At 46.0% G+C, this 26,019-nt stretch overlaps 1 protein-coding gene across 1 annotated transcript; it reads left to right on the forward strand.

Annotated features, from left to right (window-relative positions):
* Positions 1 to 13,517: 13,517 nt before the first annotated feature.
* Positions 13,518 to 24,282, forward strand: LOC146333673 (vomeronasal type-2 receptor 26-like). Its single transcript, XM_084825672.1, has 7 exons — positions 13,518 to 13,592; positions 15,044 to 15,120; positions 17,639 to 17,930; positions 18,749 to 19,573; positions 20,438 to 20,647; positions 22,009 to 22,135; positions 23,384 to 24,282. Exons 1-7 carry the CDS (start codon positions 13,518 to 13,520, stop codon positions 24,280 to 24,282), a joined length of 2,505 nt encoding a protein of 834 aa, XP_084681798.1.
* Positions 24,283 to 26,019: the final 1,737 nt, after the last annotated feature.

Genomic DNA, 26,019 nt, shown 5'->3' on the forward strand with positions numbered 1-26,019 from the left:
TCATAGAACCGATCAACCTCAGCTTCTTGGGCATCAGTGGATGGGGCATAGACTTGAATTACTGTGATGTTGGATGGTTTGCCTTGGATTCGTACTGAGATCATTCTATCAGTTTTGAGATTGTACCCCAGTACTGCTTTTCCCACCCTTTTGTTGACTATGAGTGCTACTCCATTTCTTCTACGGGATTCTTGCCCACAGTAGTAGATATGATGGTCACCTGAATTAAATTCGCCTATGCTTGTCCATTTTCGTTCGCTGATTCCCAAGATGTCGATGTTCAATCTTGTCTTCTCATGTTTGACCACCTCCAGCTTACCTTGATTCATTGATCTTACATTCCAGGTTCCTAAACAATATTGTTCTTTACAGCATCGGATTTTCTTTTCACCACCAGACACATCCACAGCTGAGTGTCCTTTTGGCCCAACCGCTTCACTCTTTCTGGTGCTACTTGGAAATTCCCTCTGCTCTTCCCCAGTAGTATATTGGACACCTTCCAATCTGAGGGGCTCATCTTCTGGCATCATCTCTTTTAGCCTTGTGATACGTTCCATGGGGTTTTCTTGGCAAGAATACTGGAGTGGGTTGCCATTTCCTTCTCCAGTGGACCACATTTTGTCAGAACTCTCTGCCATGACCTGTCCATCTTGGGTGGCCCTGCACGGCATAGCTTATGGCTTCACTGAGTTATGCCCCCTCATCACAACAAGGCAGTGATCCATGAAGGGGGAAAATGCATTAGTACCCATGTATTTATTGTATTTATTCAAAAAATTTCTTAGCCACCTTTCAGGACAGAAGACCTCCAGCAATAAAATACTGAAATAACTGGGCATGTTTAGCCTTGAGAAGAGAAGGCTGAGGGGAGATAGGATAACGCTCTTCGAGTACTTGAAAGGCTGTCGCAGAGAGGAAGGCCAGGATCTCTTCTCGATCATCCCATAGTGCAGGATACGGAATCATGGGCTCAAGTGACAGGAAGCCAGATTCCAGCTGAACATCGGGAAAAACTTCCTGACTGTTAGAGCAACACAACAATGGAACCAATTCCCTAGGGAGGTGGTGGGCTCTCCCACACTGGAGGCCTTCAAGACGAGGCTGTACAGCCACCTGTCAGGGATGCTCTGACTTGGATTCCTGCATTGGGCAGGGAGTAGGGATGTCAGAGAATTTCTCCATGAATCTTGGGGAGCACATGCCAGCACATTCGGCCCCTCAAAATTGGTGGAGAAATGGTCTGCCCCCCCGCCCCCCCCCCCGGGACGGGACTTACCTTGTGCAAATGTCTCTGGCGGCGGTGGCTCTGGCGGCGGTTCGGCGGCCGTACGGCGGCAGTGCGGCGGCGGCGGCCGCGGCGGCCGGTCTTCCGACCGGCTGCCGCTGCCGCCATTTCCAAGTTAAAAAAAAAAACATGTGATAGGCTATGTAAAGATTTACGTAGCCTGTCACGGCTAGATTTTTTTAAAACACCGTGATAGGATACGTAAATGTTTACGTAGCCTATCACGGCCGAGTGAAAAAACAAAACAAAACTGCGCGTACGCAAATGGCGGCGCCCATGGGCGCCGCCATTTGCGTACGCACGTTTTTTTTTCCCACTCAGGCGTGATAGGCTACGTAAACATTTACGTAGCCTATCACGGCTGACTGCAGGGACACAAACGGCAGCGGCTACGGCCACCGCCATTTGCGTCCTGGCAGGACAGGATTTGCGGCCGGAGGGACGGGGCGCCTCCCCCCCGTCCAGAATTTTGGTCGGAGGGACGGAGCGCCTCCCTCCCACCGCGAATCAACTTTTGGGTTCTGGTAAATTACTTTCGTACATCCCTAGCAGGGAGTTGGACTCGATGGTCTTATAGGCTCCTTCCAACCCTACTGTTCTATGATTCTGTGATTCTACATTTAAAAATATTACATGCCCATGAGCCAGAAAGCTGTGAGATTGTTACATGCAAAGAGTGAAACGTACAAAGTCAACTTCAGTTTAATTTTTTCTGAGGCCTATTAGGAAACACAGAAGTAAATCAAGCAGTTGTTGCTAAAAAAAAAGTTATAGTAGGCTAAACTAACAGCAGATTTCATTGTTACTTAGCTTCAACTAGATGTCCACCAGTCCAAATTAGTTAAATACAATTCTTAAAGTTCAAACTCCTAGAAAAAAAGGGGCTAAATGAAAATTATAGCTACTTTTCCCAAGCAGAGATAGAAGGAAAGGCTGCTCTGGACCCAAAGGAAGACTGGATAAGACCTCTCCGAGAGTTGAAGGTGCAGGACTTAGCAAAGTCCAGAGTGGCAAGCTAATCCAGGTAGAAAGTAAAGAAAATAATTTGACTGGCCTTTTTTTTTAAGGTTGTGAAATCTGAGCCTCAATAGTGTAGGGATTTACGAAACTCACTTACCTTTGGTCAGAATCCTTGACGGGAGGGGGGGGGGCGATCTGGTTCTCCCCCCCTGGAATCCTTGACGGCTGGCTCCACTCCACGGCCAGGCCGTGAAGCAGCTGGCCAGGGCCGTCCGCAGCTGGATTTCCGGCCGCGGACGGCCTGGTGTGGACGCAAATGGCGGCCGCCGTAGCGGCTGCCATTTGCGTCCAGCCAGAGAGGAACACAATAATAAATTCTTACATAGCCTATCATGGCTAACCTAACACCCCGCCCAACCCTGCAGCATATGCAAATGGCGGTGGCTATGGCGGCCACCATTTGCGTTCCCTATTTTTCGCCGATTTATTTATGTAAGATAAAACGGCAAAAAAAAAGGGGAACACAAATAGCATAGTGGACGCTATTTGCGTTCCTTTATTTTTTAATATTTACATAAGCTATTACAGCGGGAAAAAAAGGAACACAAATAGCGTCCACTATGCTATTTGTGTTCCCCTTTTTTTCCTGCCGTTTTATCTTACGTAAATATTTATGTAAGATAAATCAGCGAAAAATAGGGAAAGCAAATTGTGGCCGCCGTAGCTGCCGCCATTTGCATACGCTGCATTTTGTTTGTTTGTTTGTTTAGGTTAGCTGTGATAGGCTACATAAATTCTTATGTAGCCTATCACGGTCGAAGGATGGCAATGGTGGCGGCAGCAGCCCTGCTGCAGCCGGCCAGGAGACCAGCTGCCGGAGCTGCTGCTGGCAGAGCTACCGCCGCCGCCACATCCGCCGCAGGTAAGTGCTGTCCCGGGGTGATTCCGTGGGGGGGGGGGCAGGAGGCTGTTCTTTAGAATCCGGCCTCACTGGAATCCGTGGTGGAATTCTCCGCCATCCCTACAAAAGTGTGTAAAATAAAATGGAGGGAAAACTGAATGTAGACTGGAAGGTCAGCAGGACAGCAGTTCGAGACCCGAGTGCCATGTGACGGAGTGAGCTCCCGTCTTCAGTCCCAGCTCCTGCCAACCTAGCAGTTCGAAAGCAAGAAATTGCAAGTAGATAAATAGGTACCGCTTCAGCGGGAAAGGTAACAGCGTTCCGTGCACCTCGGTGTTCAGTCATGCTGGCCACGTGACCACGGAAGCATCTTCGTCTTTAGACAGCGCTGGATCTTCGGCTTAGAAATGGAGATGAGCAACCCCCCCTTGATTTGGACACGACTGGCTGGGGACACCTTTACCTTTATCTAGCCCCCAGAACCTAGTCTGGAAAAGATGGAGAGCTGCAGCTCAAAAACCTAAGAGGCATGATCAAATTAAGAAATCACTTTTCTCTCATACAAGAAGGCAAACAACCCAACTCTGGCCAAAAGGCCCCCAAAGGAGCAAAAATGTGTTCACAAAAACTGGAGCTGTGCAAAAATAAGAAATGCAATAAAGGCAAAAGAAAAAATAATAAGCAAAAGTTATTTCCCTAGGGTGCGGTCACGTTTTGATCCACTGACTGCCCTAAACCTCCCTGCCTTCTGATTGGCCATTTTTCTTCTTTCCAGTTGGCAACTAGCAAATTGGATTGGTGAAAGACATATTGGGTGGGCTGAAAGCTGCAAAGACAGTCATTTTTAAAGTAACTTTAAGCAGCTGCTGTCAACCTAGGCTTGATCAGGGCACACAGGCACACTCCAGACTCATGGAGTTCATAGCTGCTTGGGAGAAATAGACATTGCAACTTCTTTTCAGGCTGGTTCCACAACTTGACTGCCACTTTGCCAATCTAACTAGCATAAATGTCTGCTTCTCAGACTCTAAGCAGAGAAAACTCATATGTGCTTCCTTTATGGTGATTCTACATAACCTGCAGACATCCAGAATATATTTGCTCCTCCTAAATTGGAGACCCTATCCATCGTAATGGGGAACTTTTCTGAGCAAATCTATTTTGTTTAATTGTTGTCACTGGATATCCTCAACCATTTGTCTTTTCCCTTTTAGAAGATGCCCTTTGCAAGGTGTGTGGAGAGGTGCTCTCCAGGGCACTGGAGAAAAGTTCCAGAGGGGAAGCCGGTTTGCTGCTACAGATGTGATCCTTGTCCAGAAGGGACAATTTCTTACTGGCCAGGTAGCTCAAGTGCTGAGAGCCATAGAAAAATACAGAATATATTGGGCTAATAATGGAGTGGGGACAAAGGGAAGATTACAGACAAGAGGGAGATGCCTCCTTTTCCCTTAGGAAATTTTTGTCCATAAATACCATTCTGGATTGCATACCTCTATGGCTTTACTGGTTTGCAAAGTATTCACAATGTCCTGAAATAATCTTCTGTTTAAATAGTAAAAATAATGACTTCCAGGAAATTACTAATACTCACAAGTACAGAATCCATTGGGTCTTGTTCTGTATTCATATTTACTCAACTTTTCATGCATAGTTATTTAAATATCATGATTCCAAACTCAGTTGTTTTCTAATCAGACCTGAAGATCTTTGGTCAGAATGCTGATCAGGGCAGGTAGTTGCTGTTGAACCTTCTAAGAACTGGAGCTTGTTTCCAAAATGTCAAACAGATGGCCCATTTTATCTATAGTGATGTCAGTATCCTGCACCAACACATCTCTTCAGAGGACTGTGTGTAATCTGTAGAAAATGACAGTTATTACTATTACTACTACTGCTGCTACTATTGTTGTTGCTGTTGTTGTTGTTGTTACTATTACTATTATTATTTGTTTTCACATTCAGATGGCACTGCAGGTTTAGTTCTTACAGTTCCCCAGTTTTCATTTCTGGCTACATAATTGCAGAATATTGAACATGCATCTGGTATAGGGGGTCATCATATGGCAAAAAAGCATTTTGTACATTTTATGACTCTAGTCTTATAATCACCATAGGTTAAATAAAAAATAATCAAAGGTGTAAAATAAACTGGACAATGGATATTTCAATCACCTTCTTTGAGGACTGAACAAGGCCCCACATCTGTATCATTTTCAAGATAGTTCAATAGTAGTTGTTCATTCCAGATGCAGATCACTGTGCCCCATGCCCAGAAGATCAGCACCCAAACAGGAACCAAGGCCAGTGTATCCCCAAGAAGATCCACTTCCTTCCCTACCAAGAGCCATTGGGGTCTGCTTTAGCTTCTCTAGCTCTTTTCCTCTCTCTGATCACATCTCTAGTGCTGGCAACCTTCATTAAGCACCGTGACACACCAATCGTCAAAGCCAACAACCGAGACCTCACCTACATCCTCCTCCTCTCCCTCCTGCTCTGCTTCCTCTGCTCCTTCCTCTTCATCGGCCAACCCAGAAAGGTCACCTGTCTTCTCTGACAAACTGCTTTCAGCATCATCTTCTCTGTAGCCATTTCTTCTGTTTTGGCAAAAACTGTCACTGTGATTCTGGCCTTCATGGCCACCGAACCAGGAAACATGGCAAGAAAACTTTGGGGAGACAACTGACAAACTCCATTGTCCTGGCCTGTCCCCTCATCCAAGCTGTGATCTGTGCTGTCTGGCTAGTGACCTCTCCTCCATTCCCAAACTTGGACTTCCAATCCCTGGCTGGAGAGATCATAGTGGAATGTAATGAAGGCTCAGTCACCATGTTTTACATTGTTTTAGGTTACATGGATTTCCTGTCCCTTGTTTGCTTCATGGTGGCATTCCTAGCAAGGAAATTGCCTGGTAGCTTTAATGAAGCCAAGTTTATCACCTTCAGCATGCTGGTGTTTTGCAGTGTTTGGGTCTCCTTTGTGCCCACCTACTGAGCACCAAGGGGAAGTCCATGGTGACTGTGGAGGTTGTTTCCATCTTGGCCTCTGGGACTGGTCTCCTGGGTTGCATCTTTCTCCCCAAATGCTACATTATTGTTCTCCAGCCCAATCTCAACACCAGGGATCATTTAACAAGGAAAAAAGATTAAGGAATCTAAGACTTTGGAGTATGACCTACTCGTCTAGTTTCACGTCAAGGATATTTAAGGAGGCCAATAAAATTACTTAAAATTTAATGTGCTGAATTATGTGTTAAACAATGGTGTCCCAATAAACACCCTTCAATTGTAGAATTATTTAAAATCTTGCCAATGCACTATCAGGAATTATTTTTATAAATGGACCATGGCAGCTGGAATAGAATGTTGCAGTATGGTTCAGTGTTTCTACCAGGCAGTCATACCTTCTTCTGTGATATGATAAGTTGAACTCAATTCCCCTGTAAGGACAGCATTTGTCTCTCTCCCATGACATTCTCAGTTCTTCTCACTGCATGATTTTTGGGGAGTGGGTTGTCATTTTTAATTTGGGGGGATACTTCTGCAAACCTGAGGTTCCCCCCAAGAATGCTGATACTTCTCTGTTGTTTCCCAGTAGCCCTTTTTTGGCTCATTTTCCATTGGTGGTTGCCACCTGAGCTCACTATTAGAAGGAGTGATACTATCAGTCAGAATATATAATGCTAAATTATAGGAAAAGTCAGTTTCCCCCTTCCCCGAAATAAAATGAAAAGTCATTTCCCCCTTCCCCGAAATAAACTGAGGACTCCTCTTCCACATGAAAGACTGAACTTCTAAATCTTTGCAGTTTTCTTGCATAGGTCACTTCTGTGCTGTCTGTCATGATTCACAAGGAACATAGGGGAACAAGGGTGTCCCTTTTTTTGAGATCCTGAAAGTGTATCGTCTGCTCTTGCACAAAACTCCATGCACCTATTCATCTGCAACTTGGCAGAGTAGATTCCCACAGAAGGGGAAAGGATCCCTATGAATTTCATCCCATTCTGCCAAGAAATAAAAATGTTATTGACAATTCCCTTAAAGAAACACCACCACCCCAATATAGTTTGGCATAACACAAACACCAAGGCACGTATGTTTCTGAAATTTGGCATGCATACCACTGTCTTAAGGCACTGCTGTCCCAGCACATTTCATCCACATCTGATAAAGAGAAAAAAATGGGGTAGCCATTATTGTAATGCCCATAATACTCAATCGGAGGCACAAGCTTTGGATTTCTTAATCTAGATTCCGGTTTGGTATCCAAGTCGAAGCAGACAGCCTCTGAATCAAGATGAGCAGAATCAGGCCATTTTCTAAGGTGCTGAAGAGCAGTCCAAGTAAAATCTTGTGGTCAGTGCAGACCTTTAGTATAAGCAGTTGCTGCACAAGAAGAAATCCAGAGATAGGATACAGTTATGGGAAGACTAAGAAGTTGCTGTTTAGGGGAAACATACGACAAGATTCTGGAATTTGTTGTTGTTGTTGTTATATTTATTAATACCCCACCTTTTTCCCAGTACTGGGACACAAGACAGCTTACAAAAATTAGAACATTTACAATTAAAACATGAAAATATACAAAAGTTAAAATATAAATTAAACAATACAATTAAAATTATATTAAAACATGAAAACAGCATTTTAAAACAGCATTTTAGCAGCTTACCCCCAGGTTCCAACTATATCCCAAAGGCCTGCTGGACAGGAATGTTTTAGTCTGCCTCCGGAAACACATTAAGGAGGGAGCCATCGTAGCCTCCCTGGGAAGGGTGTTCCACAGCCGTGGGGCAGCCCCCGAGAAGGCCTTCTCCAGGGTTCCTACCAAAAGTGCCAGTGACAGTGGTGGGAATGAGAGAAGGGCCCCCGGAGGATCTCAGGACATGGGCGGGTTCATAAGGGAGGATACGGTCTTTCAGATAACCGGGACCAGAGCCATATAGGGCTTTATAGGCCATAGCCAGCACTTTGAATTGTGCCCGGAAACAGACTGCAAGCCAGTGAAGCTGTTTTAACAAGGGAGTTGTATGCTCCCTGTAAGCCTGAATTTGTCAGCATATAAGAATAATACAGTATCTCAGGATTAGAGGTCAAAATGATGACAGAAAGGTGGGAAGCTCTTTGAGAAAAACTGAGACCCAATGTATTTCCACAGGGGGAAAAATCTCTCAACTAGACAGAGTGGAAGTTTGGCCAGTTGCTCCCCTGAGGTAACAAGACTGATAAGGACGCTGCCTTAGACCTAGGGATGGCAGAGAATTCCGCCATGGATTTCAGTGCACTGGCATTTGGCCCCCCCAAACCCATGGTGGAACGGCCTCCCATCCCCCGCCACCCTGCAGAATCCCCCCCGGGATGAAGCTTACCTGGGGCGGATGTGCTGGTGGCGGCGGCTCTGTCAGCAGCTCCGGCGGTGGCGGTGGCTGCAGCTGGTCTCTTGGCCAGCTGCTGCGGCCGCAAATGGCGGTTGCCGTAGCAGCCGCCATTTGCATCCTGCCAGGCTGCCGTGATAGGCTACGTAAGTATTTACGTAGCCTATCATGGCAAAGAGCAGGGGCGCAAACGGTGGCCACTATGCCGTTTGCGCCGCTGCTCTTTCCGAGATAGGCTACGTAAGTATTTATGTAGCCTATCATGGTAAAGGCAGCCACGCAAATACTTACGTAGCCTATTATGGCAGCCTGGCAGGATGCAAATGGCGGCAAATATGGCGGCCGCCATTTGTGCCTGCAGCAGCTGGCCATGGCCGGAACTCCGGCTGCAGACGGCCCTGGAAAGTGGCTCTGTGGAGCCGCCACGGAGCGGAGCCAGCCCAGGGAGAATTCCAGGGGGAGGGACGGAGCGCCTCCCCCCCACTGCGAATCAAAGCTGCGAAAAGGTAAGTGACTTTCGTACAGCCCTATCTAGACCCAACCGGACCAGAGCACAATTACCTACTCTGACTGGCAAAAGCTGTGCAGGATCTCAGAAAGGGGGCTTTCCCAGCCCTACATAGAGATGACGGGGATCTAACAGGAACTTTCTGCATGCAAAGCCGGGCTCTACTGCTGAGCTATGGTCCTCTCCCTAAAAATAATGTATGACCCCAGATCTCATGGTTCTGAGCGTAACCCCACTTTCCCTACCAGAAAGCCTGTGGGCTGGTGGAAACCATGTGACCCAGGGTAGTGGGATGGGTGATGGAGACACTGCTGACCCACAAACTAGTGTGTGGTACTTCCAGCCCCCCAGGACCCTTTTTCCTAGAAAGCTGGTGGGGGAAATTTAACTGGGATATAGAAAAACAATAACTATTTATTTATTTATTTATTTATTCATTTATTCATTCATTAATTCATTTAATTTCTATACCACCCAATAGCTGAAGCTCTCTGGGCGGTTCACAAAAATTAAAACCAAAGAGCACACAATAAAACAATACAAAATATACAAAACATTAAAGCCACAGTAAACTATACAACCAGAATAAAACCTAGCAGCAGTGCAGGGATTTAAAATACAGATTTAAAACAGCAAAGCTAAAAGTCTAGAAAGCTAAAATGCTAAAATGCCTGGGAAAATAAAAGGGTCTTCACCTGGCGCCGGAAAGAATACAGTGTAGGTGCCAGGCGAACCTTACTAGGGAGTTCATTCCACAGCTGGGGTGCCAGAGCAGAAGAGGCCCTCCTCCTAGTAGCCACCCGCCTTACTTCCTTTGGCAGGGGCTCACGGAGAAGGGCCACTGAGGATGATCTTAAGGTCTCGGCAGGCACATATGGGAGGAGGCGATCCTTCAGGTAACCTGGCCCCAAGCCGTTAAGGGCTTTGAATGTTAATACCGGCACTTTGAATCAGGCCCGGAAATGGACTGGCAGCCAGTGCAGCTGGGAAAGTCCTGGAGTAATATGAGCTCATTGGCCAGTCTCTGTTAACAGTCTTGCTGCCCTGTTTTGGACCAGCTGAAGTTTCCGGACCATTTTCAAAGGCAGCCCCACGTTTAATGCATTGCAATAATCCAGACGAGAAGTTATTAGAGCATGGATGACTGTAGCTAGGCTATCTCTGTCCAGATAAGGGCCTGGTTGGTATACCAGCTTAAGCTGACAAAAAGTACTCCATGCCACTGAGTTCACCTGTGCCTCAAGTGACAGTTCTGGGTCCAACAGCACCCCCAAACTATGAACGTGATCTTTTAGGGGGAGTGCAACCCCCTCCGGAACAGGTTGAATATCACCTAGCCGGGCAGTCGAACCCTGGACCCAGTACCTCTGTCTGGGTCCAGGAGGAATTTACAACCTCCTGGACCCAGCCGGACATCCCTCCTTGTTTGATTTAATAAGCCATGAAGGGCAAGGGTCCAGCACACAAGTAACTAGGATTTATTGAGAAGTGAACTGGGCAGGAAGCGAAACTAACTTTCTATGGAATGGAGAAATGGCCTGTGCAGTTGACTGAATCACTCTGAGCATCCTCTCCAATGGAGTGGAGCTAAATGATCCCCTTGGTTTTCCAGGGCGCTGCAGGCAATGAAACAAGTGTGACACTGACTAGAGCAATGTTGGTGGAAAACTCAGAAGGAGTCCAATTGAACACAGGCTGGAGCTCATTTGAAAGCTTGCCCTATGGCAATTAAGGCAGTGAAGGCATGGCATTTCTCCGCCACCATGTTCTCTGCTTAAAGTCACCCAGTGGAGATATTTTGGGTGGTCAGAGACCTTTTGCCATCTGGCCCACAAGAAAAGGATTTGGACTTCTGGATAGCCCCCTCTGAACCAATTTGCTCAATAATTTGCAGATAGAATTGATCATATCCATGCCGACTTGGATGTCGTAGTTGATAGAGGTCTGGTGGATGTAATGTTGACCCCTGCTTGTCCTGTTACAATGGATATTTTTCTGGTAGTACAGCCAGACGATGTGGACAAGATCCTTGGAGAAGTGAAGCCTACCACTTGTGTGCTGGACCCTTATAAAAACAGCCAAGGGGGACTGGCTGAGCAGGTACAGGCAGGGGTGAATGCCTCTTTATTGCAAGGTTTGGTTCCATCTTGCCTACAAGAGGCAGTGGTAAGACCTTTGCTTTCAATATACCCTCCATGACCCCACTGTGTTGGATCATTTCCAGCGGTCTCCAGTATTCCGTTCTTCAGCCAAGGGCTGGACTGTGTGGTGGCTTCCCAACCTCAGGGATTTCTGGAAGAGGTGGATTATCTGGATCCATTTCCGTCTGGCTTCGAGCCTGGGACAGAGACTGCTCTGGGTGCCTTGGACGATCTACACCAGGAACTGGACATCAGGACTGTGCCCCTGCAAGTTCTACTGGACCTTTAAGCAGCTTTTGATACCAGCCTGGTATCCTTCTGAGGGGTCTGTCTGGGAAGAGACTGGGAGGCGCTGTTATATGATGGCTCTAGTCCTTCTTGGAGGGACGATCTCAGAAAGTGGTGCTGGGCGACACTTGTTCAATGCCATGGTTTTAAAAAAAAATACCCTCCTTTTCATCTGGACAGGTGAGAGCTGAGCCTGTTGGGATCCCTTGTGTCGTACTAGGTCACCAGAGATCTGGGAGGTGAGGAGACTCTGTGCATCTGATCCATTCTGCTCCAGGCAGAAAAGTCCAGCAGTTGCCCGGGCAAACCCTGATGGATTTTTGTGCAGGATCCTAGCTCTTGGCACTAGGGATGTACGGATTCCCCACCATCCGTTCTGGTGGGGAATCTGTGGTGGGGGGGAGGCAGCCCGTTCCTCCCTCCCGGAATCTGCGTGGAGCAGTTCTGCTCTGTGAGGATTCTGCAGAACTGAGGGCTGCCCTGTTCTGCTGTCTGCATGCCCCGGATTCCCCCAAACTTATGTAAATAATTCCGTAAGTACTGCCAAAAAATCCTTTCCGCGTCCCCAGTGTCAGTCTCTGTAAGCCTTGGGTCATAGGGAAAATGCATATTTATTTTCGTAAAAAGGGTAAAGCCCTTTACGGGGATTCCCCACATAACTTCCGCTCACCTGACCTCACTGGACCTGACCTGACCTGACTTGATCTCACCTCCACAGACAATAAACAGAAAAGATGGAGATTTCCATGGAGTTCAAGACTCAGCCCCAGCAAAAGAAAGCCTTGGATCACAGGGAAAATGCCTCATAGAAAGGGTAAAGCTGGTTGCATTCTTCTTCCTCCATTTCCGAGTTATCGATTTCTTTTTGTAATTATTTTCATAAAATCTGCCATTCAGTGGACAAAAAAAAAAAAGGGGTCCGCATGAACTCTGGTCCGGGTCGACCAGGCTGCTCCATTCCAAGGAGGATTCTGTGGACCAGATTTGTCAGAATTCGATCCCATTTAAAATTCATGTGGAATTCTCTGACATCCCTACTTGGCACAGTGCAGAAAACACAGGCAAGGACCTCACTGTACCTGAGGAAGAGCAGAAGGAGGTGTTGCCCCATCCATCGGCCAGGGAACCAAGGACTGAGGGATGAGGCTGCCTGCTCCTGTCTCCCAAGAAGAACATCATCATGGCAAGGGGGGACCAACGTGGCCCCGTCTGTTGGCAGAAAGGGGGCAGCTGCAGGGAGCTTGTTCCGCCCTTCCCTGCCAGGAGGAACGACTGCGAGAACGTCGCAACTAGGAATGGATGAGGCTTTTGTTTCGATTCCTTTTCTACTAGAACTTGCCACTGTTGCAGTCTCAAATGTGTATGAGAATGCAGTACTCATTTCCACACCTTAGTTTATGGAAGAAACTGTGCTTTTGGGGTGTGCACTTCAAAACATGTGCACCAAAATGCACACTTTTCTGATATGGTGATGAGGGGAAAACTCTGGCATATCGGGAATGGGAGTGAGATGAACTGAGCCCTGAGGTGGAAATCAGAGAACCTCGATGAGCTAGAACCTCACTGGTCCTTCCATCCCCATTTGAACGTAAGAACTGGTGCTGGGGTTTTCCTTTTTCTCCTCTTTTCCTTCCCTATCACTTTTCCTTTTATTTATTTATTTATTTATTGCATTTATACCCCACCTTTCTCCCTCTCGCAAGGAACTCAAGGCGGCTTACGTTATCCTCCTCCTCACCGTTGTATCCTCACAACAACAACCCTGTGAGGTAGGTTGGGCTGAGAGTCTGTGACTGGCCCAAAGTCACCCAGTGAGCTTCCATGGCCAAGTGTGGACTAGAACCCGGATCTCCCGGCTCCCAGTCCGTCACTCTCACCTTTTCCGTTATGTCTTTTAGATTGTAAGCCTCAGAGCAGGGGCTGTCTTATTTTTCTACTTCGTAAGCTTACTTCGTAAGCTGAAGGCTGGCATAAATAATTAAATAAATAAAGCATCTACACAGTTGCTGTACAAAAAGAAAGGCAGATATTGGATACAGTTATGGGCAGACGCAGAAGCTGCCATGTTAGAGAAAGATATCACAAGATTACGCAATCTGGTCGGGCGAACACAATATCTGAAGGACGAGAGGCCCAAAGTATGACTGGAAGGTGGGAAGCACATTTCACACAAGTGTTTAGATATAAAGAGAAACTAGTAATATTCCCACAGATAAAAGTCCCTCAACCAGCCGAAACTGTGAAGCTTAGGCAGGGGCTCCCTGACTGCGAGAGAAGAAGTCTTTGAAGGAAGCTGCCTTGTACTGAGTTAGACCATTGATCCGTTGAAATCAGTATTGTCTTTGCCAGGATTAGGCAACATTTCCTGGCAATATGAGAAACTGTCCTGGGCACCAACACAAAATCTGCACCCTGCAGATGAAAGCACCAGGCTGTGGCCACCTGCCATCTTCGTTTCCTAAGGGGACCGAGGGCGTTCTGGTCCCGCGGTTGCCCGTTGCCTGCCGCTGGCCTAGAAAAACTGGCAGTGGCTCTCCAGGGTTCCTGACAAAAGTCTTCCCCAAACCTCAGTGGGGATCGAACCTGAGACCTTCGACATGATAGGCGTATGCTCTGCCACAGAACTATGGCCCTTCCCTGCTCGTCTGCCTCCCTGTCCTACTAGTTTAGCTCTTCCAGCCGCCACTCCTGAGTGACTGGATGTTAAAACCAGATCAGGGGGAGGGTCAATGAAGGCGTCTTAGGTATGTATGTATGTATGTATGTATTATATTCTATACCGCCCAGGTGCTGAAGATCTCTGCTCAGTTTGTCACAGTTAAAACTTAAAACCACAAAATGCATCATAAAATACAATACAGAATGTAAAAGCTTGAAACTACAATATCAAAGTACAAACCCAAATAAAACTTAGCAGCAATGCAGAAATGTAAATGACAATAACAGATTTAAAACAACAGAGCTAAAGCACTAAAATGCCTGGGAAAATAAAAAGGTTTTCACCAGTTGCCAGAAAGAGCACAATGAGCCTCTTTGGGAATTCTCCATTTGCTTTTGGAAGGTTTAGCAGTCCCCCTGCTTGTATTGGAGTATCCACTTGTATTGGAGTGTTCCAATACAAGGTTTATCTATAAGATAACCTCCTACCAAAGAGAGGCAACTATTGGGCACTGCCAGAACATATGGTTAAAAGAAGCAGTAGCTCTGTTACACATGTTCTCCAGCTGTATTGGACTGCAACTCCATCATTCCCAGCCAACATAGCCAATGACCGTACTGGTTAGGAATGATGGGGGGTTCCAGTCCAAAACATCTGGAGGGCCCCAGGCTGGGGAAGGCTGCTATAGCTGATGCTATCTGTAGCCTGAGGGATCACCAAGAAGACTGAATGCCAGGTGTCCATGATGGCAGAGATGGGTCATCTGAGGTTAAGGCAAAATGTTCTCCTGGGTCTGAGGGTTCTCCAAGTAACCTTCCACTGGATCAAATTCAGGCTACAGTCCTCGCACTCAATTATAACATCTGAGGGGATGGGAGAGGAAGGGCCACGCTGAGTCCTGAGATGTTACTCATGGCCTTATGTCCTCAGCATCACACAGGCCCAAAGGTAGATCCTGAGTACCACAGTCAAATCCATTCACGTCAGTGTGCAGTGGTGGCCAGGAGGTAGGCCTTCTTTGCTGCCACCACTGCCACATGGCAGACATGAGGATGTGCTCTGACTGGTGCTCCGCTGGGTTTGCTCTGATCCTCATACCACATGAGCGCCAGCCAATCCCTGGCCTGCTTCATCACCCCAAACTAGGGATGTACGAAAGTCACTTACCTTTTTGAAGGGTGACATTCGTGGGGGGGGGGAGGCGCTCTGTCCCTCCCCACAAAATTCTGGCCAGCTGGCTCCACTCCGCAGGGGTTCTGCGGAGCCGCCGGCCAGCTCTGCCAGTGGCCAGTGATCTGGCCGCTGGCTAGCAGGGACGCAAATGGTGGCGGCCGTAGCTGTCACTGTTTGGGTCCCTGCAGTCAGCCATGATAGGCTACATAAATCTTTACGTAGCCTATCATGGCTGATTTAAAAGAAAGAAAAAAACGCGCATACGAAAAAACGCATGTTTTTTTCTTTTTCTTTTAAATCAGCCGTGATAAGTTACGTAAACATTTACGTAGCCTATCACGGTGTTTTTTAAAAATAATGTTGTTTTTTTTTTAACTGGAAATGGTGGCGGCGGCAGCCAGTCGGAAGACCCGCCGCCGCAGCTGCCGCTGCCGAACCACCGCCGAACCACCACCGGAGCCGCTGCCGCCAGGAAGATCCACCCAAGGTAAGTCCCGTCCGGGGGGGGGGTTGGCGGGGGGGCAGACCATTCTGCCACCGATTTCGGGGGGCCCAATGTGCTGGCATTTGGCCTCCCCGAGATCTGTGGCAGAATTCTCTGACATCCCTACCCCAAACCCTCTGACATCCCTACCCCAAACCCTCCTGAAATCCCGGGAGCCATCTGAGCTTCAGAGCACCAGGGAGGGTGCTGAGGCATGGCACTGGGACAAGGGCCACATGCAGCAGGAGCACCTGTATTGCCAGACAAAAACTCCCTCAAGGTGCTCAGGAATCGCCCAGATGTCATAGGTTTTTCAGAGTGGACCATACTAATAGGTCCTCTGCCCCTGCAAGGTGTTTTAAGTCAGACCAGTTAGTTCATCCATCAATGTCTTGTTGGTCAATGCTGCACTACATTAATCTGGTGTCAAAACCTCCCTTCACCAGTCATCAATCCACGCCAATGAACTTTGGCCCTAGCCTGGACTCATCTATCTGTCTGTCTGTCTATCTATCTATCTATCTATCTATCATCTATCTATCTAGCTAGCTAGCTAGCTATCATCTATCTATCATCTATCTATTGCATTTCTATACCGCCCCATAGCCGAAGCTCTCTGGGCAGTTAACGAAAGTTAAAACGTTAAGCACAATATAAAAAGTTGGAATTAGGAGTTCGACTTCACACAGACCCAAGTTTGTAACTTGACAACTAAAGTCAAATCCCCAAGCCCATCCACCCGAGATGAGAGACAAGCAAAAGAGTGACGCAAACCTGTTTTTCTCCCTCCAAAGGGCAAAGGGAGCCCAGCCCTCTGGGGCTGTGGTTATTCCTCTAGCCAGTTATTCCTCTCCAAATGACAGTAATCTTGTGGAATCCCCCATGGATTCCCATCCAGCACACCAGTACCAAAGAAATGCTGGAGAAAACATGCTGAATATAAATACATAATGATCCCTTTGATGGTGTCTGATCACTTGTCTGACCATCTCTGGCTAAGATCTAATTCCCCTGCTGGGGTCTGGAGAGTCAGTTCTCTTTCAGGTTCCCTTTGTCGCTGAGCAAGGAGGGAAGGTTTCTCTGTGCCCCTGATGGTTTGGCTGCGGCTGCTGCTGCTGTTTTGGCTCCTGCCTCGGGTCACCCAGAGGATGCTGAGGACCACGTGCCTCTGGACTGGGACATATGAACTGCGTGAAGACTATTACAAGCCAGGAGACCTCATTGTCGGTGCGAATATACCACTGGGCAACTATTTTCCAACACAGACACATGACTTTAGTCAGTTATACCAATCACCATTCTTTGGTGCTCTGACGTAGGTTTCCACGAGAGGGATCTGTGACCGATGTATGCTTTAGTTTTAGATTAGAGGGCTCCTTCCAGGGATGTGCATTAGCCATGCTGCTGACATTCAAAATTCCCTAGGTTGAAATACCAGTTTCAGGGGCTTGTCAGGATTGGCTTCAACCTGTAATGACAGTCTGAGGGCCAGTTGAACACCCCAGCCACCCACACTCCCCTTTGATCTATGATCCAGCAGGGCTCTTCTGATCTATGATCCAGCAGGGCTCTTCTGATCTATGATCCAGCAGGGCTCTTCTGAAATGCAGCTGGCAATTCTCTCTCTCTCTCTCTCCCATTCTCTTTCTCTCTCTCATTCTGTGTGTGCGCATGCATGCATGTGTGATAGAAATGGGGGACTCAACAAAAGAATCTGGATTTCACTGTGAATTCTTGATTTTTGGATTAACATTGGCTTTGGTCTGGAAGTATTTGTATTTTCTCAAAAATGTTTGAACTAGTATTATCCTTCTAGTCTCAGCAGGTTTTTTTGGCATCTCCACCCTCCAATGTCACTCTCATTGCAGGTGGTCAATCAGGTACTACCAGCAAATCCCAGCTTTGGTGTTTGCCATCAATGAGCTCAACAAGGATCCGACTCTCCTACCCAACATCACGCTTGGCTTCCGCATCTATGACCACAGGAACATGGTCAGAAGGATCTACGTGAGCACCCTGTCTCTGCTCTCCACTCGGGGGCAAATGTGTCCGAATTATAAATGCAACAAGAAGGATAAACTGCTCTCTGTTATTGGGGGTCTTGACTCCGAATCCTCAAGGCAGATGGCCTCCATCTTGGGCATCCTTAAGTTCCCACAGGTAAGGAAATCCAAGTGGGGATAACTGTGGGGGTTCTTCTGAACTCAGGATCATGAATATGGAAAAGCCAGTCTCTGGAAACAAGGCAGGGTGTGTGTGGCAGCACGGTATTGCCGCAATTCTGTATGGCAAAAGAAAATGTCCTTCATACCTTGGCAGTAATCCTGAACTGGGCATTTCAGGAGGCGTTGTGAGACCTATCCCATCAATGGGTCTTTTATGTCCGGAAAGGTTTTCAGTTGCAGGAAACAACAAAGATTCTGGCAATGCCTTAAAGACTCACAAACTTTGTGACTCCTTGTTGTTTTTGCAACAAATGACTAACATAGGTCCTCCATTGGGGATTGTGTGAAGCCGCTACAACATAAGACCTGCAGTGCTTTATGTCCAGTGCTGTGGGCATTAGAGTTTGTGTGTGTGTGTGTGTGTGTATGTGTGTGGTGTATTTCAGCAATGCATTTGAGAAGGTGACCCAGGCTATTTGATTAGTTTCACCCAATCGCAAGCTGAATATGAGTCAGCAGTGTGATGTGTCTGCAAAAAGGGCAAATGCAATTTCAGGTGACATCAACACAAGTATAGTTTCAAAATCATTACCATACAGGTAATGATTTTGAAACTACAGGCTTACATATAGAAACATTTTTTTGAAACTTTCCTTTCAGGATAACATTTCACATATCAGATGAAATGTGCTATAAGAGTCCAGGAAAGCTCATGCCATGAAAAATGTGTTAGTCTTTCAAGTTCAAAAACTCGTTGTTGGTTTTGCTGCAACTGCCTAACGGGGCCAACCCTCTTGAAATTCCTTCCTTCAGCTTGGTTATGGCTTGTTTCAGAGAGAGAAAAAGGTATTTCCTTCCTTCTACCGGATTGATCCCAATGAACACGTTCAGTATGTGGGCTTAGTCCGGCTGCTCCTGCATTTCCACTGGAACTGGATTGGGCTGGTTTCCTACAGTGATGACCGTGGTGAAACTTTCATCCAGACACTGACACCAATGTTCAAGCAGAATGACATCTGCATGGTCTTCTCCAAAATGGTGGAGCCAGCTGACAGGGTCTTATTGATGGGTGAACCACTTATTTCCATGTATATTCCTACTTCTTGGGTCAAATCCTTAGTCATTATTCTCTTTGGGAAAGGACAAATTATAGGATTGTTTCTTCATCTGCAAGAGACCAATGCCTCATTGAGGAAGGTTTGGATCTTGACATCCCATTTTGAAATTGCTGCAACGGGATCCCAATTCCACTTGCAGTATCTAAAACCTTTCCATGGTGCATTGAACTTCAGAGTCCACACAAAGGATGTGCCAGAATTCAAGCCTCTTCTCCAGGCTTTAGATCCATTAGAACCACAAGGAGACATCTTTCTCCGGGACTGGTGGGAAATGGTATTTCACTGTAAGATTCTGCAATCAGGCCAAACCTCTCAAATGGGATGGAGAAACTGTACTGGGAAGGAGAAGCTAGAGGACCTGCCAGGCCATCGCTTCCAACTGAGCATGACCAGTCGCAGCTACAGCATCTACAATGCCATCTACTCTGTGGCACACGCGTTGCATGCCGTGTACTTGTCTGGATCCAAACGTGCAATGACGGGGGAAGCCAAGAGGGTTCTGAATGTCCAGCCTTGGCAGGTTTTGGTGTCATTAAGATTTGGTAGTGCTATAAAAAGTGTCTTGGAGATGTTTTTAAGGTCAAATCATGGAAGCAAAAACTCAGCCATAGAGAAGGGCTATTTGGCCATTCTAAATTTCCTAAGAAAGACATCCCCCATGGATCTTCTTCCATAATTCATAGCCATGATTCCCCTTAAAGAGTAACAGAAATTCAGTGACGAGTATCAGAAACTTCTACTTCTTTTGTCATAATTATAGAAGTATAACTCTGACAAATAAGAAGGCAGGAATCAAGCAAACTCCCACAACATCCAGTCCTAGTCCTTGCCCCCCACCCCTCCTCAGAATCAAATAACATGCACCCCACCCCAATTCTCCTTCATGCCAGCCACAGCCAGCTGAATCCATCAGATGTTGGTCTCTTTGCTGTTATGAGACAAACTCCTCCAGCTCCCACCCATAACGTGAGAGTGTCTTCAACCAAGTGTACACCAATTTAGCCACACACACCCCGCACCAAACTGCCCCCTGGGGAAGCTTTTCTAATGGTTATTGTCCAATGAAGAAGCACCTTAGGCTTTCAATGAAACCAGAGGTGTGCAAATCTGGGTGGTCTGGGGACTATTTTTCCACTGGACCCCATATGACATGGGTGTCCACTATGGATACTTTTTTCTTTCTCAAAAAGAATATGTATTTTTCATGGATTCGGGGTGGGGGTGCATGAGGCTTGTTGGCCATGCCCCCCCCCAAACTAAGCAATGAAGTAAAGATGGAAGGCATCTGCTTCCTTGAGGACCATCACAGTATGTCAGAAGACACCAGACCCTACTAACAGTCACAACCCATCACCCACTTTGCTCAGTGTCTCTTTCATTTCAGATTCTTGCCTCCTTGAGGAACGTCCGGTTTAACAACAGTGCTGGGGATGAAGTCTCTTTCAAGGGAAATGGCAAGAGATATGATATCCTGAACTGGATCTTCTTCCCAAATGGGTCTTTTGATCCTGTGGAAGTTGGATGGATACATCAAGAGGCTTCACCAGGCGAGGATTTCACCATTAAGTCCAAAGCTATTGTCTGGGCTACACAGGTGGGGTGGCAGTGAATATTTTGGGATTATAGGGGAACTACAGACTGTTGCAGTTCTGTCCCTTTTGAGAACAGAAGGTACCTTCCTAGGTAGAACCCAAGGCTGACTGAGTCCAGGGAGGGCTGCTGCCCTGTGGTAAAGCACCTGCTTTCCATGCAAATGTCCCAGGTTCGCTCACCAGTTTCTAGCTAGGCCTGGGAATGGATCTGGCTCCAGCTTCCTTTGCTCCTATTTAATCAGCCTTTTATTGAAAACTACATTCTCTCCACTGTAATGGACTGGATGAGGGTCAATAGAGTCTAGCTCAATCCAGACAAGTCACAGATACTACTGATAGGTGGCTTATCTCCGTTCAGCTTGTTCTGAAAGATGTAGCTCTCCCCAGAAAGGATCAACTTTGTAGATTTGGGAGAGGGGTTGATAAGCCAGGCCTTTTCTGTAGCGGCCCCCAAATTGTGGGATATCCTCCCTAGCTAGGTCCTCCAGATGCCTACTTGGTTCACTTTTCTGTGCCAAGCAAAGTCCTATTTATTCTCCTGGGCCTTTGAAAAGAATTGTAAACTGTGGTGTGTTTTATTTTTAAGGATACATGCAATGCTATGCTTAAAAATCAGCCCTTCTCATGTTTGAGCTAGCTGCTTGGGATTTGTCCCTTCCTTTGAAATTATTTCCAATTATTGTTTCTTCTCTTAAAGCTCTTAATGTGTTTTATCATAGGTTTATTGTGCTTGCTTCTTGCTTTCTTATCTTGCCCTGAGAGTTTTGGTGACTCATCCATTTGTGGAGAAATCCTATGGCCTTCAGACAGCATCTGTGGGGTCACAGGATTTTTTCTTTAAACCTTATTTTAAATTATTGTTTCTTATAACTTTTGAAGCATTTTATCACTGGTTTTATTGGATCTACTTTTCTGATATATGTTGCCCTGAGAGAATCGGCGACTCATACTTTTAATCGATTAAATAGATACATCAAGATGCAGACTGGAATCTTATTTTACCTCTGGATCTCTATGCAACTTGCTCTGTCTCTGTTGCTCAGTGATGGAGCGCCTTGTTCATCTGCAGCATCTCCAGGTAACATTGGAAAAGTCCTTTGTCTGAAATCCTGGAAGCCACTACCTGTGAGAGGAGACAACCCTCACCTAATGTATGAGGCAGTTTCAAACATTCTTGCTTGTGTCTTGGTATCCGTTTTACACGAGCTTCTATTGTTACACCTGCATTCAGAAGTGATTTGGCCCTCCAAAGTGGTGATCCTATTCCCCATGTAATGGGGAACTCCACTGACTCCCCCCAACTCCTCCGCCCACCCCCATTTCTGTCACGTGGGAAACCAGCTTTTCCTGCCTTCCCTTTCAGGAGCTGCCATCTGCGAGGTGTGTGGAGAGGTGCTCTGCAGGGCACCAGAGGAAAGTTCCAGAGGGAAAGCCGGTATGCTGCTATGAATGCATCTGTTGTCCAGAAGGGACCTTTTCTAACCAGACAGGTAGCTGAAACTTTACAAGCCTTATTTACATGCAGAACATATGGGGGCAAGAACAGGATAGGAAAGGTGCAGATCCCGGATGAGGAGCAAAGGCCGCAATTTTCTCAGTGGATAAAATTCAGTTTCCATTTGCAAATCTGTGCAATATTACTTGTTTGCAAAGTATTCATAGTTTTATTTATATATTTATTACATCTCTATAACTCCCAGTAGCTGAAGCTCTATCATAATCATCACCATCATCAAGTCAATAAATCATTAACACCTTTATGCAAGAACCCTCTAGTCTGGTATCTGTCAAACTTTCCTTCATGTTCACATAGTGAATACTTCTCTTTCATTTGCTGGTATACCTCTGCTGATTATGTTCTACCAGTCAGACACAGTCCTTCCTACAGGAACCCTGGAAAGTGACAGGAACTGAGCTGAAATGCTCATTTCCAGAATGGGTGGGTAGAGTTCCCTCAGCTGTTTGGTATCCAGCTTTGGAGAGGGTTTTGATTAAAGGCTCTGAACACCGATGATGCCAGCGTTCAGGGGAACAAACCTGACACACTACCCCAGTCCCAGGCAGATTGCCCCTCTTTCCCATAATGTCTTCTGTAATCTGTCCCTCAGCCTCTTCACTGACACATGACATGGGGAGTGGGGTGCTGTTCATAATCTAAAGAAAATGGCAGACATTGATGTACGCATTCAGAGGGCACTGGAGATATTGGTTACTTACAGCATTTGGACTTTCCCCCCATTGCAGGAAACGGAACATGGGGTTTGTAGCTGAGGCTGTTGTGGGGTTGTTTGGTCTTGAGATGGTTTGAGGTTTAACAGACTGTCTTCTTAAGAAAGAAGTTGCTCAAGTGGAAAGAGAGGGCCATAGAAGGGCCATTGTATTCTTGGGTGTGCAATAAGTTGCAGAGTGGATAATTCCATCTCTTTCCTTGTGGGCTGATCTGGCCACCACAAAGAATCTCAGTGTCATTTCTGAATCACTTCACTAGGTGGTTGGCCTCCTTGTAACAATCATGGGACATAAGACCCCACTCTAGTCCCAAACAGATTGCTGCTTGTGATCATGCCTTTTGTACCATTCCCACAGTCTTTCTACAAATGCCTGTCCTGATGGGATACTTCATATACTGAAGAAAATGATATCTCTGTATTTGCTCAGTTATTGTAGCATGAACTGGCTATCACAAACATAAAAACTATGTCATTTTGAGATACTTCAGTAGCTGCTGTTCATTCCAGATGCAGATCACTGTGCTTCATGTCCAGAAGATCAGCATCCAAACAGGAATCAAGACCAATGTATCCCCAGGAAGATCCACTACCTTTCCCATCAGGAGACGCTGGGTTCCATTTTAGCTTCTCTGGCACTTTTCCTCTCTCTGATCACATATTTGGTGTTGGCAACTTTCATTAAATACCGTGACACACCAATCGTCAAAGCCAACAATCGGCATCTCACCTATGTCCTCCTCGTCTCCCTCCTCCTCTGCTTCCTCTGCTCCTTCTTGTTTATTGGCCAACCCGTGAAGGTCACCTGTCTTCTCCGGCAAGCTGCTTTTGGCATCACCTTCTCTGTTGCCATTTCTTCCATTTTAGCAAAAACGGTCACAGTAGTTCTGGCCTTTATGGCCACCAAGCCAGGAAACATGGCAAGAATCCTCTTGGGGAGACAACTGACAAACTCCATTGTCCTGGCCTGTCCCCTCATGCAAGGTGTAATCTGTGCTGTCTGGCTGGGAACGTCTCCCCCATTTCTGAACTTCGACTTCCATTCCCTGGCTAGAGAGATCATAGTGGAATGTAACGAAGGCTCAGCCACCATGTTTTACACCGTCTTGACTTATATGGGTTTTCTGGCTCTTGTCAGCTTCACAGTTGCTTTCCTGGCAAGGAAATTACCTGACAGCTTTAATGAGGCCAAGTTTATCACCTTCAGCATGCTGGTGTTTTGCAGTGTTTGGGTCTCCTTTGTGCCCACCTACCTGAGTACCAAGGGGAAGTCCATGGTGGCTGTGGAGATCTTCTCCATCTTGGCCTCTGGTGCTAGTCTCCTGGGTTGCATCTTTCTCCCCAAATGCTACGTTATTGTGCTGAGACCCAATCTCAATTGTAGAGATCACCTCATAAGGAAACAATAATCTGTGAATCATATGTTTTAGACAATTCCCTGCTAATTAATTTCACAGCCAACTGATTAAAGCAGTTTGTCGGCTTAGACACTCAGACAAGCTAAAGGCATTGTAATCATCTTTCCAGATGTAATTTATTGGGACCTCAAAGGACACTTAAAAGATAATGAAGGCTGGCGCATCTTGATCAAAGGACCTTTTCGGTTACGCACAACAGCCTCTGTTGAGGTCGCTGACCAAAGCCTCCTAAATTTCTTTACAAACTTAGTCAGAGGAGCAGGTAGATGTTGAGAGGGGGAATTAATGATGGCAGGATTAAAAAATCCTGGTGTATCACAATATTTAATATAATTTACCATTATATTTAATATCATCCCAATGTTTTTAAAGCAATCGATACATCAGTTGAGAATAGTTGACATTTGGCATCATTTGAGCCCATAGAGTGTCCAGCTATTTTTCCAGCTGAACTCATGTGCAGGGATCAATTGTTGGTTTTGGTCACTTAAATGTTATTTTCTATTACTGATGCAAGAACTGAATCCAAGAATATCTCTGACATGGCCCAGTCCAAGTCAAATGGATGGATGCAGGGTCAAAACCTGGAGAAAGGAGATGGCGATTCACTGCTTGTGTTGTGGCCACCAAAGACCCCCCAATGCCCGAATCACCGAAAAGACAGCTGAAAGTCATCCCCAATACTGCCTAAAAACAGCAAAAAGTGTTCTTTTTTTTTAATTTCAAAATAGATATGGTATGCTGTATTTAAATTAATTGTTTGAGGGTACAATGTGTAATATATCTAGTATAAAATATAAAATATATTACTGACTGTTGAAGGTTTATTTTAAGTTTTATTATTATTATATTCCTAATCATCATCATCATCATCATCTAGGCTAATGGGAATGAACTGTAGACCTATTTCTTGGATATAAGATTGATGATATGATATTGAAATGTAAGGTTATTTATTAGGCTGTAAGATTGTTAAGGTTATAGATATAGTTTGCAAAATAGAATGGCATCAGAGGCTGGGGGTATTGGAGTTTAAATTTAATTCTTTAAGGGGGAGGGGGAGGGAGGGGGGAAGGGGAAAGAATCTTCTTCCTTTTTCTTCACCTCCTTTCCTCCTCCCTTTGCCTTTTTGCCTTTTTTTTCTTCTTTTCTTTCTTTTTCCTTCTCTTTTTGTTATTATGGTGTCTTCATCAGAATACTGTATTGTTCGGAAACTCTAGTATTGATCAGGTTGTTGGTATGCTTGGTATTGTATATCTCATTTATAACGATAAAATAAATAAAAATATATTTTAAAAAAACAGCAAAAAGAGGAGCCTGCTCCTAAAATTAGTTTAAGATTCCCAATCTCATGGTTCTCATTGCAACCCCTCTTCCTTTTCTGCAACCCTGTGGGGTGGTGGAAACCCTGGGATTCATCCTGCAGCAGGATGGATGAGGGAGAAAAATGCTGACCTCAGACTAGTGTGTGGTGCTTCCAGTCCACCAGGAGCCCTGTTCTCTGAAAGGGGGTGGAAAAGCCACTGGGATATACAAAATAAAACTAGGATTTATTGAACAGTAAAGGGGGCAGGAAGCAAAGCTCACATATAGATGGATAAATAATGTAAACTCTCCGACCAGTAAAGTCGAGTGAATGGAGTCCAAGAACTGTGTGGTCCAGAAAGACTGGGTTATTTCTTGAGTTGTGTCTCTGGCTGTGCAGTGCAGGACCTAGAGATAGCCAGC

This window comes from Heloderma suspectum, chromosome Z, assembly GCF_057233095.1.
Source record: "Heloderma suspectum isolate Gila_16-S chromosome Z, 16-S_ref, whole genome shotgun sequence".
Lineage (NCBI taxonomy): Eukaryota > Metazoa > Chordata > Lepidosauria > Squamata > Helodermatidae > Heloderma > Heloderma suspectum.